This window comes from Clarias gariepinus, chromosome 4 (genome assembly GCF_024256425.1).
Source record: "Clarias gariepinus isolate MV-2021 ecotype Netherlands chromosome 4, CGAR_prim_01v2, whole genome shotgun sequence".
Lineage (NCBI taxonomy): Eukaryota > Metazoa > Chordata > Actinopteri > Siluriformes > Clariidae > Clarias > Clarias gariepinus.
In genome coordinates, this window is record NC_071103.1 from 30678480 (window position 1) to 30693585 (window position 15106).

The 15106-nt window shown below is 39.0% G+C and overlaps 1 protein-coding gene across 3 annotated transcripts in view; it reads right to left on the reverse strand.

Annotated features, from left to right (window-relative positions):
* LOC128520847 (microtubule-associated protein 4) overlaps positions 1-15106 on the reverse strand; it is a 76193-nt gene that overhangs the window by 13894 nt on the left and 47193 nt on the right. For 2 of the 3 annotated variants that reach the window (XM_053495266.1, XM_053495265.1), the window contains exons 1-6: positions 8398-9698; positions 5428-6470; positions 3564-3806; positions 2661-2793; positions 2433-2492; positions 231-523 (exon numbers count right to left, since the gene is read on the reverse strand). In XM_053495266.1, the coding sequence (XP_053351241.1) occupies positions 231-523; positions 2433-2492; positions 2661-2793; positions 3564-3806; positions 5428-6470; positions 8398-9517 (2892 nt within the window). In that variant the 5' untranslated portion in view covers positions 9518-9698. Of the gene's footprint in view, positions 1-230; positions 524-2432; positions 2493-2660; positions 2794-3563; positions 3807-5427; positions 6471-8397; positions 9699-15106 lie in introns of those variants that run through there. The other variant, XM_053495267.1, reaches the window with a different exon arrangement.

The following is a 15106-nucleotide window of genomic DNA, read 5'->3' on the forward strand; positions in this document are numbered from 1 at the left end:
AAAATGATAAAGGTAAAAAACATCAAAATGCAATGCCCAAATATCTCTTGCATTCTTACCACTCTGCCTTGCTTCTCTGAACAGGTATTTCAAAAACAGATCGATTGCTACACTTTTTCTGATTCATTTCTGGAAGAGGTACAATTTGTACAGACCCAGGCTCATAGCCAAACACTGTGTCACACTGACATAAAAGTTAAAACTAAGGATTCCAGTAGTATTCCCCTCACCTTTCCTCCTCCGGGCTGGTGTTTGATGTTGTCGGTAGAGCCGATCTTGGAGCGGACATTTTTACCATCCTGGGCTTGAGCCGTTGCTGGGCGACTACTGGTTTTGGTGGTGGTACTGGTTGTTGTGGTAGTAGAGCTGACTCGAGGGGCACGGGGTACAGGAGGCTTCCTCTCTGGCACTGTGCTGGCTGAACTGTTAGTGGTCGTGGTAGGTTTAGTGGTGCGGGTGCGGGTTGCGGTACTACTGGTAATGGTGGATGGTCTGGCAGTTGCAGATTTGGGTTTGGTGGAGTCTACAAAGATGAAAGGATGGAGAATATTAGGGAAAAAAAAAAAAGTAAGATCGGAGAAGGGAGGCCAAAGATAACACATTGTAGTTCACTAGATAGGCTACACTGCACCCTAGCAAATAAAAATATCATAAATACAAGCGTACATAAGTACAAGTGTACTGTGTCTAATAGCTCTTATTATTAATTCATAGATATTATTAATATTGAAATATTCTAAATGAAATTAAATATGATTCAGCCAGTTTGTGATGCTTTTCCACAGTTTATGCTTTAAATTTTCTTATTTTACTGGAAGATAACTTAAATAAAAAATATATATTTTTTTATTTTATCTTTTAAACTTTTGCTTCGATTTTTCAAATGGGGTTAAATTATTATTTTTTTTTAATAATGGTGTACAGTCTTATCTACAGTACTTATACCTATAATTTATCCCTTTAAATTTAAAACGTTTATTTGCTGGATTTTATTTAATGAAACATATTTAATTCCCCTATTTTTTCATGTGGATTGTAAAAAAGCTGAAACCAACCAGCATGAATACCCTGTGCTCAACTAAAGAGCAAATATTTTCCATTCCTTAACAAGTGGGCTCTTACAAATGCTGAAACGTTCATCTAAAATGTGACCGTCCTGCTACTCACTCGTTATAACCTGCAGCACATGAAACACGGCTCTGTCAATGAGTAATAAATCAAAACTCTGCTTTTTGGCAGATGTTTTCCCACGTGGTAAAAAAAAAAAAATTATCAGTTTTTTTAAAGAGACTTGGTAATATTCCCAGACTGATGATGGCAAGATGATGTGGCTGTCGACTCATGGATTTTGTGTCATCACAATAATATTGGTTTACATGATTGGCCAGTTGAGAGACAACCGATCAGTAAAAACTGATCGATTAGAGCACCCCAAGTAATTTAGTCAATACAGTGCACCCCTTATAGATTTATTATACTAGAAGTAGAAGTTTATACAGCAATAGTGTTTACACAACATGCAAATCCCATAAAATTTAGATATACAGAAAGTATAGTGGACGTTAAGGGACGCATACACATATTTGGTTGTCATGGCAAGGATTGCTGCTGGGCACAGTGTTGTGTGATGTTGCTTCTGAGTTCACACATTACACCAGAGAATTGCTTAACTTTTCAGGTACAGAATGTGCTTTGTTTTCACAGGCATAAGAATAAAAAGTTATGATCTATACACAGCTGTTTCTGGGTTTACAACAGATAATAAGGGGGGAAAAACTAACAATGATTTGTGAGTCTGTAGGTAATACCATCTTGGAAATTACTGTGGGCAGTGGAGAATGATAGGAAATATACACCAAAATAAATCTCAAACTTTGGTGTGTAAAATGACACATCAGGACCCACTGTTTATCAGTGTTAACATCAGAGACCAATGGCGCTGTGAGTTTGTTGATGTTCTGTTTTTGACCTGTTAGACAAAATGTACTTTTTAGCCATTTTTTCCTTGCTTTTTGTCCTTTTCTGTTTTGTATTAGATCCCTCAAGAAGGTGGTTCCCACTATTGTGACCTCATTTAAGAAGATACATTCCCCAGGCTTGTTGCATTGTTTGGTGAGGGCATGGCAAACTTATTAAAGAAATTATAAAATATGGGACCTTTAAGGTGTACCTTTAAGGTCTTTAAGGTGTATTACAGAGATATTAAAACATGATGCTGAGCAAGTTTCAGTCACGCTTGTAACATCAAGTGTTTCCAGGAAAATGACTAGGAGTTCCCACAAGGTACAATACCTGAGACAAATACTCCATAGCTGAAAACATCTTTCACTTACGTAAAAATCCTTGACTTTTATGTCCGTCTCTGCATTGCTACAAATCTAAAAATTTATACTGGATCAATAATGTTGTAGTTAAAATGCATGATAATGTACCTGTGGTCTTCAGAGTACTTGGTTTCTTCTCTTCCCCTGTTTTACTCTCAGTCTTTGTAGCTGCATATAACAATATCAAGGTATGCGTCAATCACTTCTTTCTTAGATTGTTAAAATTCAACAATATGTGTCAGTATGCAAAGCAAACTCTCAGTATAAATAATTAGAAAGGGAACTGTGCTGTTAGTTTTAAGCTCCGGTACTTTAGGGTGTGTGTGTTAGACTTACCCACAGAGCGCCGTGCTGTCAGGGCACTTGATGTGGTGGTTTTGCTCACCGCTGTGGTAGATGTACCATTCTTAGAGGCTGTGAGCCGGGATGGAGCAGCATGGGACTTTGGCACTGAAGACTCTGTGGCTGACTAAAAAAAAAGGGAGAAAAACACTAGAGCTAATGCAAACTATGGCATTTATGACCAGTATTTTTCAGACAATGTCCACGCCTATGCCCTTTACAAAGGTCTTTAGTCATCACACTGTCTAAGGCACCTTACTACAAGACTATGGTGGAGATTAGCACGGCACGATTTGATTTAAATAAATAACCAAATTAATAAATAAATACACATTGTATATCACACTCTGATTATCTTGACCGGTATTGCAATTTAGACTGTGGAATTTGACTATTAAATGTGCCATTTTCTATTCAAGGATATTAATTTTGAATACAGTTAATTTACCAAAAAATTGGGACAAATGATCTCATTAGGATTGTTTGCGCCAATAGTTATTTATAAATTTAAAGTTATAAAAAATACACAAATAACTAAATTACAGACAAACTCTACCTAAATTACAGACTATGCGTATATAAACTGTAATAAATTACAACCTTTTGTAATCAAATAATTGTACAGGTCCATAATGTGATTTAGATTTTTATGCTATTAATTCCTTAGCATTAGCAGACCTTTTCAAATTTGATATTTACAAGATTTCTGCAAATTACACATTTATGACAGTATGACAGTAATTTCGGCAGATGTGTAATGGATGAACGTTGCGAAAGGCATTGCAAATGAACTGGTCAATCATGCAAGCAAAAGGGACATGAGTTCTGAAAGTATAGTAGAATTGATCTTCAAGAGGCTAATTTTCAAATTCTCCAAGAGAGGACTGAAGGTCTTACCTTATGCTTGACCTCACTGGCCACAGTGGTTGAGGTGGAGGGACGGCTGGCAGCCGAAGCAGGACGCTTGGTGCCAGCCGTTGGTGTGGGTGCCTTGGGCACAGAAGGTTTTTTGCTGGGGGTAGCAGAGGTGGTGCTTGTGGAGGTAGGGGCTGGGGTTGGGCGCTTAGGAGCAGTCACAGCATTGGATACCGTGCTTGGCCGGGACCTGGCCACAGTCGTTTTGGTTGTCGTGGTAGCAGGCTGCATGGATTGACGGCAAACCCAAAACAATGGAAAGCAAAGGAGTAACAAAAGCATAAAAGGACAAATAATAGCAGCAGGACCCAAGCAGCAGGGGGAGTGCTAAAACACCCGCGGTACACCCTGTAGTTCAAGGTTATAATGGAAAATCGTTTTTTGTTTTTCCTAGCTAGGGTTCCACAGTGCAAGTGTTTTGCTTCTATTTGCTCTTTGAGGCTTTTTTTAGGTTGAATAACTAAAAATTACAAGAATGAGTAAAAAATTATCTACAGTCGAGTTATATTAAAACATTCTGTTGGCAACACTATCTTATCAGTGCTTTCCATTGCTACTGTCTCCCCAGTTATTGCTGTGCAGGTATGAATGTTTTACATAAGTTCATTTGTAACTACAGTGTGAGCAAACAGCAGATTCCCCACTTGCGATTTGCATGGATGAAGAGCAGCGTGCAAGCATTTTTTGTAATCTGGTGCAGAAGAGCGTAAACTGAAGTGTTTGGATATCTACGAACAAAATTTGGACCGAAAATCTAAAGAAGATGAAATTTTGAATTTTTTTTTAAACAGAATCATTACTGGTTACAAGACATGGATTCATCACTAGGAGCCTGAGAGTAAACAGCAGAGTATGGAACGGAAACATACTCAATCGGCGAACAAAAAAAATTTCAAAAGTCAACCTAGATGGAAAATAAATGGTTATAGTTTTCTGGGATTCTTAAGGGTGTGTATTGAAACATTATTAGAAAAAAGATTCATGACAGTATTCATGCCAGAGTAATGCCTATTAAAGAGCTGAAGCATAAACTTCAGATTAAAGGGCAGAGGACTGCTATCTAAGGGCGTTGCATGACAATGCAAGTCCACACACTTCTGCTCACACTGTCAAACATCCCTATAGCATCCCAGCATACTCCCTATAGTCCTGATCTGGCTCCGGTGGTGCATTCGTGGCTCGCAGTTCAGCCTAAAACATTTTTAATGAAGGAAAACGAAAGCTTCTTGACAGATAGACAAAGTGTATTAAAAAGGATGGAAATTATGTCCAAAATTTTTTTTTTTCTATAGCCAGAGTGCTGATCATTTGTAACTCACCCTAGTATTTATTTTATAAAATAAAAAAAAATGTTCACCAAAGCCAGCACAATATTGCTGCAGTATCCTTTCCTTGGGGTTGATCAGTTTGCTGCCCTGTACATGTTACTGTAACTACCTGCTTACAAGGTCTTTAAGTCTTGTCATAGTAACAAACACAAATGGGCTTTATAATGTTTTAGGTCATGGACCAAAAAAAAAAACTTCTTTTTTCGGTGTGCACAAGGATGGTTTACATTTTTTTTACAGATTAAGACATTTCTTGCTGAACTAGATCCACCTTAGTCTGACCATTACCAGCTGCTGAAAGAGAGGCCAGGCTCAGTGCTATTGTCCCTCTAAAAAATATTGTGGAACCTTGAAAGCATTAACAAACAAGATATAATGATCTTAATCATGTATTGGTCCTTGATTTGAGGGTGGTGTGTGGGAGGGGGGAGGGGTAAAAAACTCCAACAAAAATTAGCATTAGCAGCAGCAGCATGACCAATGGACAATATGGATGAATGGAAAAGGATGTGACTTACCTTGGTTTTTTTCTCTGGACTAGGCAGGTCTTTTCCTGATACAGTTCTAGCACCATTAGTCACCACAGGTTTAGGTGCTGCTTTTTTGGCTTTTTCAGTTTTGTCTTCTTTCTCCACTTTGGCAGATGGGTCTTTTTTCACCTCCGTTCCAGTTTTTTCTGTTTTCTCTCCTTCCTTAGACACCTTTGTCTCTTCCACAGCACCTGTTTTTTGGGCTACATCTTTATCTGACTTAACAACCTCACTCTCAGATTTGTCTTTCTCTTGCTTCTGATCAATCTTGTCTTTCTCAGCTTTCTCCTTTTCAGTTTTATCATCATGCTTCTGATCTATTTTGTCTTTCTCAGCTTTCTCCTTTTCTGTTTTATCATCATGCTTTTGATCGAGCTTGTCTTTCTCAGCTTTCTCCTTTTCTGTTTTCTCATCATGCTTTTGATCAAGCTTGTCTTTCTCAGCTTTCTCCTTTTCTGTTTTCTCATCAGGCTTTTGGTCGAGCTTGTCCTTAGCAGAGTTATCCTCTAATTTATTGTCAGGCTTTTCTTCTGCCCTCTTACTTTTGTCCTCTTCTGTTTTGCCACTATCAACTTTGGTAGTTTCTGCTTTCAACTCTAGCTTTTCGACTTTGTCCACCTTTTCCACTTTCACCTCCTTGTCCATCTCTGAAGACAGATCTTTCTTACCCTCACTAGCTTTAAAATCAAGAGATTTCTCTACTTGCTCTAAACTGTCAGGCTTTTTACTTGTATCTGTTTTTTCAGGTGTCTGAACCTTTTCTGTCTTGTCAAGCTGCTCGGTTTTCTCAGGTTTATCTGACTTATCAGCTACAGGTGCCTGTTCTACTTTTTCCACCTTGGTAAATGCCTCTTGCTTTTCACCACTGTCTTTGTTTTCCTTTTGGTCTTTTATATCAGTCTCTTCCACTTTGGCCATCTGGTCAGGATGGTTTCTCTTCTCAACTTTGTCCATCTTGTCTTCTTTGCTGAACACATCAGACTTTTCCAGGCTCTCTATTTCCACCTCTGGTTGAATGATCTCTGTTTTGACTGTAAAAGAAAAAGATGAAAACCAATTATACGTGACCCTCAAACTTGTTGAAGGGTGCTTTACTTCGTGTGGTCACCACATTAATTAATAATATCTTATTATGAAAATTGCTACTTGCATAATAAGTCCTTACTTATTTCTGAGTCAAACACTGATCACTTACACAAGATGAATTGGTAATGAAAGTGCTTTGTTGCTTTCAGTAAGGTGTATGCAATGTTGATAAATAAAAACACAGTCAAGACAGACTACATAAGCACTGGATAGATGGGCATCAAGGAAAGATACAGAATACATGAATATACATAAGGATTATTGAAAAACAAAAACAAAATTAAATTTAAAAAAATTATAAAAAATTGTTGGTTACAATTCCCAAGCCCAGTTGCTCTTTCAGTCTTTAGTGTAAACAATGACTCTGCATTTTCCAAATGAGTGTGTGTGTCAAATAAAAAAATGAACCAATCAACCTGAAATTAGATAATGTATATGTATATGTGTGTGTGTCTGTAAATGTGTGTATGCACGGGTGTAAAACTGTATGTAACATTTTTAAACATGGTCTAAACAGATCAAAATGTAGAGGCTATATTTAGACTTAGTTCAATCTTTAGCATGCAGTAATCTTTCAAAATCATTATATTAGGACAGTGCATGGACTGAGTCAGTCTTGAGTCATTTGATTACCATCTAAAAAAAAAGAAGAAGAAGAAAATTGCATTTACTTATGCTGCTGTGACTCAAACAAGTAAAAAAAAAAAAGGATACAAGACGTATTCCATTCAATGGAATACAATGAGTGAGTCATTAAACAGTGGTGTAAATAGTGCATTAGTAAAAGATTTATAGTTTTGGTAATTAAATAGCTCAAAAGAATTATTTGCGGCAAGTCAAAGCAAATCTCCTTATTCTTATTAGCCACAGCGAAGGATAGTAAAATAAAGGAGGCTATAATGTATACTCTTCTCTTAAACACCTTAATAGTTACTGAGAGGATGGAATAAAAAAAGAAATGTACTGTAACTGCAAATAATCTCTCTGGAACATTTGCATGCATCTATACTGTTGTACAATGTGCTTCAGTAAAATGAACGTTGAATGTTATTTACAACATGCATTTTGAGTACGAGAATCTAAAAATGTTAAAAAATTATACCCCTTTTTTTTTACTGACAAAGTGATGCAAGTGATGTCATATCACTGTGATCCAATCCAATCTACAAAAATGATCATGGAGCAGACAGACTGGCTCTAGGCTCCAGACTTTAAAACCACTGCTGTAAAATTTATCTTTAAGGTCTGAAATAAAATTGCTTGTTTTTACCAGCACAAAAGACCATGACCTTTGACAAAGGTACTGACTCTACCTTACTGAGAAAAGCTTGTGATTATTATACTGCTTGCCTCTGGTGCACAAGCCAGCATTTGGATAAATATCTGCATTATGCTGCACTAATAGAATCTCCGCACACCAGTACAAGTGCATATGCATGGATGTGTAGCTGTTTAATGAGTATGATTACACTAGCAGTTATATTAGCATTCAGCATAATTCAAACAGTCTATGTAAATTAGTAGGTGGAGCGTCTGAAACCGAGACTACTATCAGAGTGACCTACTCTCCCTGTCTAGCCATTCAATGCCCTCTGATTCAGATGCTCCTGTATGCCTTTGTCTAGTTAGTTAATAGTTGCGAAAAGAAAATTGCATTCAAATGTATTTAGAAAAAAAACAACACACAAACCAACACACAGCAGTCAGAATAAGCAAAAAGTATGTCATTCTCCTGTCCACCTGTCTGTCCATCCTGAGCATGTTTACCTTACATTTGGTAATATTACCTAAATAATTAATATGAATAATTACTAATATTGCTGCGATAAATATGCATTCCTTATAGCTTTATTACAAGCTTGCATCACCTACCCTCAAGTACAGGGAATAGACTGACACTGCCTTCAGTACCAGTAGTGCTACCGTTGAAAGCTCGGCTTGTGACTGGCACAGGCACAAGTACACCCTTGTCCTTGTCCACAATTGAACCCTCTGGAACGTCCTCCATGGGTGAGAGTGGAAAGCTTCCGTTACTCTTAAGTGGTGGAAATGGGGTGAGATGAAGTGTTGTGCCAGTTCCGTTACGAGCTCCAGTAGCATAGAGAGTTGGTGGAGGTGTTGGGGGCTGATCGTCTGCCACTGTCAGTGAGCGTCTCATGCTTCCAGTATGAGGCCGACGGGGTCCTCCTAACGGTGAGGCTAGTTCATCAAGCATTCCTCCACCAGGGTACTTGTCTGGTAGCTGAATGCTGGCTGGCACTGACAAATGGGAACACTCAGACATGGCTCTTCTCATAGCCTTCCTCTGATGTTCAGCTCGACCCATGAAACAAGGTTCAGGAACTTCGCCCTCCTCTTCCTCACTCTCATTTGATGATCCCTCAGCCGCCGGTCTTCCACAAACACTTTCATCTCCCCCCTCTAGGTAATTATCGTTAACAACTCCTATGACACAGTAGTTAGGGGGTGCTTGGAGAGAGCCCATCTTGGGGCTCATCTCTGGACTGAGAACACAAGGTGACAGATCCCGTTCTGCTACAGTGGCTGGTTTCAGAGAATCAAAAGAGGATGGGACATCAGCATTCTGTGATCCTGAAAGTTGTGCAGCAGGCATCATCCCCCGATTACCTGCAGATTCGAAAGCTGCCGTGGACTTCCCAGGGGATGCAGGTGAAGAAGATGAAGACAGAGGGCTCTCTAAGCTCTCTCCTACGCTGCTTAGTGACATGCTTCCAGGAATTGCACTTCTCCCAGGTACCTGCAGTTCGGACTCCTTCCCCACCGGCGCTGCAGAGTCAAAGAAACATAGCTTATCTTCGTCAGTCAGCCCCAGGGCTCGTGGGGTACCAGCGAAGTTCCTTGGAGCCCCAATGTCACCATGCTGCCAATCCCATCCCTGTGTGGCAGGTTGTGTGGACATTGATGCACCTTTGCATAGCTCACTGTACTCCGAGAACGGAGATGCTGGCTGTTGGTTGGAGAGAGAGGACATTCTTTTCCTCCTCTAGCTATTGCTATCTAGTCCTTATGTATATAAATCTTTGTCTTCTTCCTTATTAAATGTCCTTATTGTTCTTCTGTGTTACAATATATTAGCTGAGGTTTATCCTTTCTGGCTTTGGTCTAGTTTTTCAATGGATAAAAGTGTGAGCTGTGACCCCCTCTCTGCATCTACGATCGACAATTCACCAAGAATCTGTGAGAGTGAAGCAGCCCTCTCTCTGTCTCTCTCTCTCTCTCTCTCTCTCTCAGACACCCTTCCACCCTCCCCATTTGATGGCCATTTCCCTGGCTCATGTCACATGATTCCTTGTGTAGCAGCTTATTCGCTGGTTGAAAGAATAAGCTCCCTCCCTGTTCTGAAAAGCCCTTCCTTTTTGCCTCACTCATTTTCTCCACGTTGGCGGCTTTATGCTCATCCTTCCTCTCCTGTTCTACTTCCTCTTCTGAATTCTGCAAACCGTTTAGCTTAGAATATAATTTTTGCTTATGAACCCTAACAAAACTATTACCTTGCACCCAAAAAAACTATGTAAAAGACTGCTTAGATGACCTGCTACACCTGCAACGTTATTGCTTACAACCATATTTACCGGACGCTGTGTACTAACGAAACCAGTCACAGCATTGACCAATGTGCACTAATTAGAACAATATCCATCTATTCCTCCCCATTTAGATAAAAAAAAATACTACTTTACAGATCCACCTTGGTAAGCCTCACATCTCTGTCTCTTGAAATGCACCTGTGCATTCTTAGGCTACCAGCAGGGGGCTTTTCACATCAGCGCTCCAAACTCATATGCTGTCAGGGTCAGAGTCCTTACTTGATGCCAATTTCATCAGTGGCGTTTTAGTGTGCTCTGATTGTGAAACAGTTTCTCACACTAGATCATCACACTGCAGTCAGAGAGAGAAAGAGAGGTGTGGGGAGAGGGATAAACAAGCATGGGGCATGCCTAATGGATTGAAAAACAGTGACCATGAAAAGGCAAATTAAAGTCTTTTGTCTTTCATCTCATCATGTATCGAGCCTGCTGCCAGATTCCCTAGAGGAGATGAGCCAGACAGCACTGGAAATGGCTACCAGCCATAAAATTCATACCCAACACAAGACCGATGACAACACTGAAACGAATAAATCAACAAGAAAAAGAACACGCACACCCAGGAGACATAAAAACCTAAAATCGGTTTCAGCCTGTTCCTGAACTCATGTACTTGAACTATATTTTTGCATTAATATTTTTGCTTAATTAACAGGCAAGGAACAGGGCACATGAACACAAAATCCTAGATGGTAAAAGTCAGGAAAGTTTAAAGGTGGACTACGTCGTTAGTCGTAGTGGGCGCAGGGATCAAGGTGGTCACATTAAAAAAGGAGAGTGAAAAAGAAGACACGACAAGGGCCTAAACGACTTGTACTGGCTGCTAATGATTCTATGTTTAGCTCTGTAACCCACCCACCGTAAACTCTCCAGCGAGCTGCCGTTATTTCCTTGGTCGCCCTGTTTCATTAAGTCTCCAAAGCAACTGCCTCCTGTTGCCATGACAACATGAGTCTTGTCATGGTGGTGGCTGCAAGTAAGGGAGTGAATGTGCGAAGGGCTGATCTTGTGCTCAGACATATTGATCTCAGGAACAGGGGGAAATAAATGCATATTCTTAATGCTGACGACAGGAGCAGACAGTGAAAATAAATCTCTGTGTCCATACAGATTTTGTTGGCTATTTTGCAAATAAATGCCACCTGAAGTTTTTGTACTTGCTGTCAGACTGAACTTAATCCCTACTGACTGGCAGTTAATTCATCTTTCATATCCAAAGTCGTTGTCCAGATGACCTCACTGACCTGACGCTTTCATCGCAAGCCCTGTTACGCAAGAGAGGGGCGTTAAAGAAGCTTAAAAAAGATTGACAGTCTCATTGGTGATGCAGCAGGTTGTACTTGTTCGATTCTGAGCATTTTAAGCACACGAAAACATGTTGGTAAGCAAGCCGGCTGCTCTCAATTATACGGGGAGTGGATATCGGTAAATAATCTTTTTTTCTTAATTCTGCATCAAGACGTAGAGTAAGATGCTTTTCGTAGTACAGACTGTTCTTCCTTTTTCCTTTTACCACCCACGGATTTCAAGCCATCAAGTTCTGGTGCTTAATATAGAAACAAGCCCAAGGCTGGCTGATTACCATATCTGCATAATTAACACACTGATACTCTTTCTCAATACAGCTATACATTTTTACAGTGTCTTTTTTTGGTTATTTGATTTGTTTTCTGCAACACAACAAACTCTCACCCTCAACCAGATGCCATGACATCAAAACTGCAAAGCAGATTCACGAAATGGCAATAGCTCTGGACAATCAACTAATATGATGAAAGGGATTGATTTTACATGCAGAATGTAAATCTCTAGTGCTATAACAGCCTACATAATTTCTTGCGTAATGTTATAACGCATTATTACTAAATAGTCTGCATCCACGCATGTGATAATTCCACAAGGGCAAACTGCCGCTTAGCTTACCCTAAGCCTAGTTTCTTCAGCATCTGTCCCCATTACCAAGGAAACATCAGCTGATTTTCTGTTACCATAGCAACTAGCTAAGTCACACCTCTTACCCGAGGAAGTCTGCCTGCCGATGAGCAACACAAGGAGCTGACCTTCTCTGCTATTTGCTTTTTTTGCACTAAATCGTTCTCATTTAAATAGTTTTTATCAGAAGTTCAATCAACCCACTGACGCACAATGATTAAATAAATGACAGGCCAGAAAAGGAGCTTACGTTCACAAATAACCTAGTACTTTAATTTATAAACACTAATACAGTATAAACATGCATGATGCTCTCGGTTTATACTGAAGCATTTTATTTGCGTCAAAAATTGACACAGATGCCCGAGTGATGACTAAAATGCAGGGGAGGGTGAAAGCACACAGCCATTTGGTCTAATGTTAAAAATAGTTCTGCTGAACATATCCACACCTGAAAGTCATCAGTGTATTGGAGCCAGCATCACAGATTCCCATAGGCAACGTTAACGAGATTCTTAAAGGTAATAGCTGCCCTTCACCTTATTTGCTTGCTCGAGTTTATACCAAGTGTATGTGTATAAGTATATTAAAAAAATTTATATTGTGGATCTGCTCCACCCAATAATTTAACACAAACGGTTGACTCTCATATATGCTAGATCAATCAAACACAGTAATATAAAGGTCAGCAAACCAGTTAGTGGTCGTTTTGGCACTGTGTGCTAGTGCATAGTCCTGCAGGAAAAGGAAATCAGCATCTCCATTAAGCTTGTCAGCAGACCAAAGTTCGAAGTATTCCAGTAGATAGTTGCATTGACCTTCGACTTGATAAAACATGGTGGACCAAAACCAGCAGCTGACATGACACCTGAAATCATCATCAACTTGGTTTCTGTGCCTGATGATGTCAGTTCTCCTTCCAATACAATGTATTTTCAAAGAGTAAAAACACTGACACGCAGAGACATACAGTACGTGCACACACATGCACATTTGCAAATGCACAATATGAAATGTTCGCTCGACTTAAACGACCCTAAATCCTAATCCTAAATCCCATAGCATATTTATTTGCATGTTGGAAGTCTGACACTGAATCCTCGTATCCTGCCTCCTCCCACAGATAAATAGCACCCCAAGTGACACAGATCCTCCCCGGCAAAGAGAGAGCTGAAAATTACACAGGCAGCAGAGACAGCTGTGTCATACTGCCACACCCCCCTTACACAAACACACACACACACACACACACACACACACACACACACAATCATGGGCACAAAAGGAACGCAGCAGACATACAAACAAACCTCATTCGTATCTCAACATCTCAAACCTCAATCAAAGCACTTTCTCGGCATCTATCCAAACTTATATAGGCAGCTTTTACAATTTAAATTAAAACGGGGGGTTCAGGTCTGCAATTACTAAACATTAAATATAGAGCAATTTTCACTAATAAATAAACAGATGAAAAACTCTCTTCTAGTGATTTGACTGGTATTACATTTTAAGACTTAAGAAAAGATTAGCATTTGGTCATGTGCATGAGTTCCAGACTTCAGTCAGTCACTGATTACAAAGGATTTTCATCCAAGTATTAAAGCCAATCCTTATGTTTGTAATTATGTAATGAATAATGCGGTTTATAAAAATGGCTGTAATTATTGAATTTCTTGACTTCCCTCACATTGTGCAGGTTTTACTTCAAATTCAATGTGGCAATGAACATAGGCCAAATCCCAAAATCTTATCTTAGTTCAAAAGTGTATGGTCCTGACTGTATCTGAGCTTAAATCCCAATTCCTTTATATATCAAAATTAATTGCAATGTGATTTTTTTTTTTTTTCAATCTTTATTGCAACCCTAGGGAAAAGTGATAATGAATATCAGTATCTGTATTGATGCATTCCTGTTCATATTACAATCAGTTTAAACAAATCACATTATAAAACAAATGTAATTAATAAACAAAAAAAAACAAGCTCTGGTTTTGTTTTCTGCTTGAGAGGTCTGCGTTTGATAATGGAGTGAAATGAAAAAGAAACAAACAATAAACGACATGCCTGTGGGTTTGCAAATTGTTAAAGGAAATGAAGCTAGATAAGCATAGTGAAAGTAGACTATCTTTATCCTCTCTGTTCATTAATCATAGATCTGTGCCTACTTGGCTGTGTTCCTTTACATTCAACAGCTTGAAGATAGACTGATGGATAGATAGTGAAGAGCAGTAATCTTTTAGTTTCACTACAGACTAAAGGTCTCCCTGTAGACATTTTTTTCTTGCCTAGCCACACTCACTGGAGAGTTGCTCGCTATGACGAGCTTCCAGTAATTAACTCCTTGTGAGTTTGTTTAAAGTGTTTTATCTAGTTTCTTGTCTTGTAAGGAGATCCTTTGATTTTCATGACTAATTATGAATCTCATTCAGATCTTTCATTTTCTGTCATCTGTTCATTAGCATGGCAGTGAACACTAGGCGTACATACTGTTGCTATTATGGTATCTAAAAGCTGTCCCTTATGCTCATTGCCTAGTGGCTTGATCAGGGTTTACTCATTATTACACAAATGTGGCATATCTACCCACGTGAATTCAAAGTACAACTCAATTTTTCACTTTAATATTTAGGGCCACAACTCAATGTAAAATATAACAGTAAGACATCATACAAATAAGCATCCACGATTAATAGCTTACCTGCAGTAACTGATGTCAATCAATGGAAGGATACCACCATTATTTGGGGAAAGAAGGGGGGGGAAGAAAAGGAAAATAATCAATTTTAAATGTCCAGTCAGCAAATACACATTTATCAGGTATATAAAAAAATAAATACACACATTATAAAGATAAAGATCAGAAAGGACTATTTTGTTAAGTAGATCAAGTGCAGCCTGGCAGAAAGAAAGGAGAGTGGCACAGTGACTGAAATGTGGTGATTGAATAAGAATGTGTTGTTGTAACACTGCAAATATAACTGGCATTCGATTAGTACCCCAGATCACACTTGATTAATAGGTACAGTTTGACCCAAACA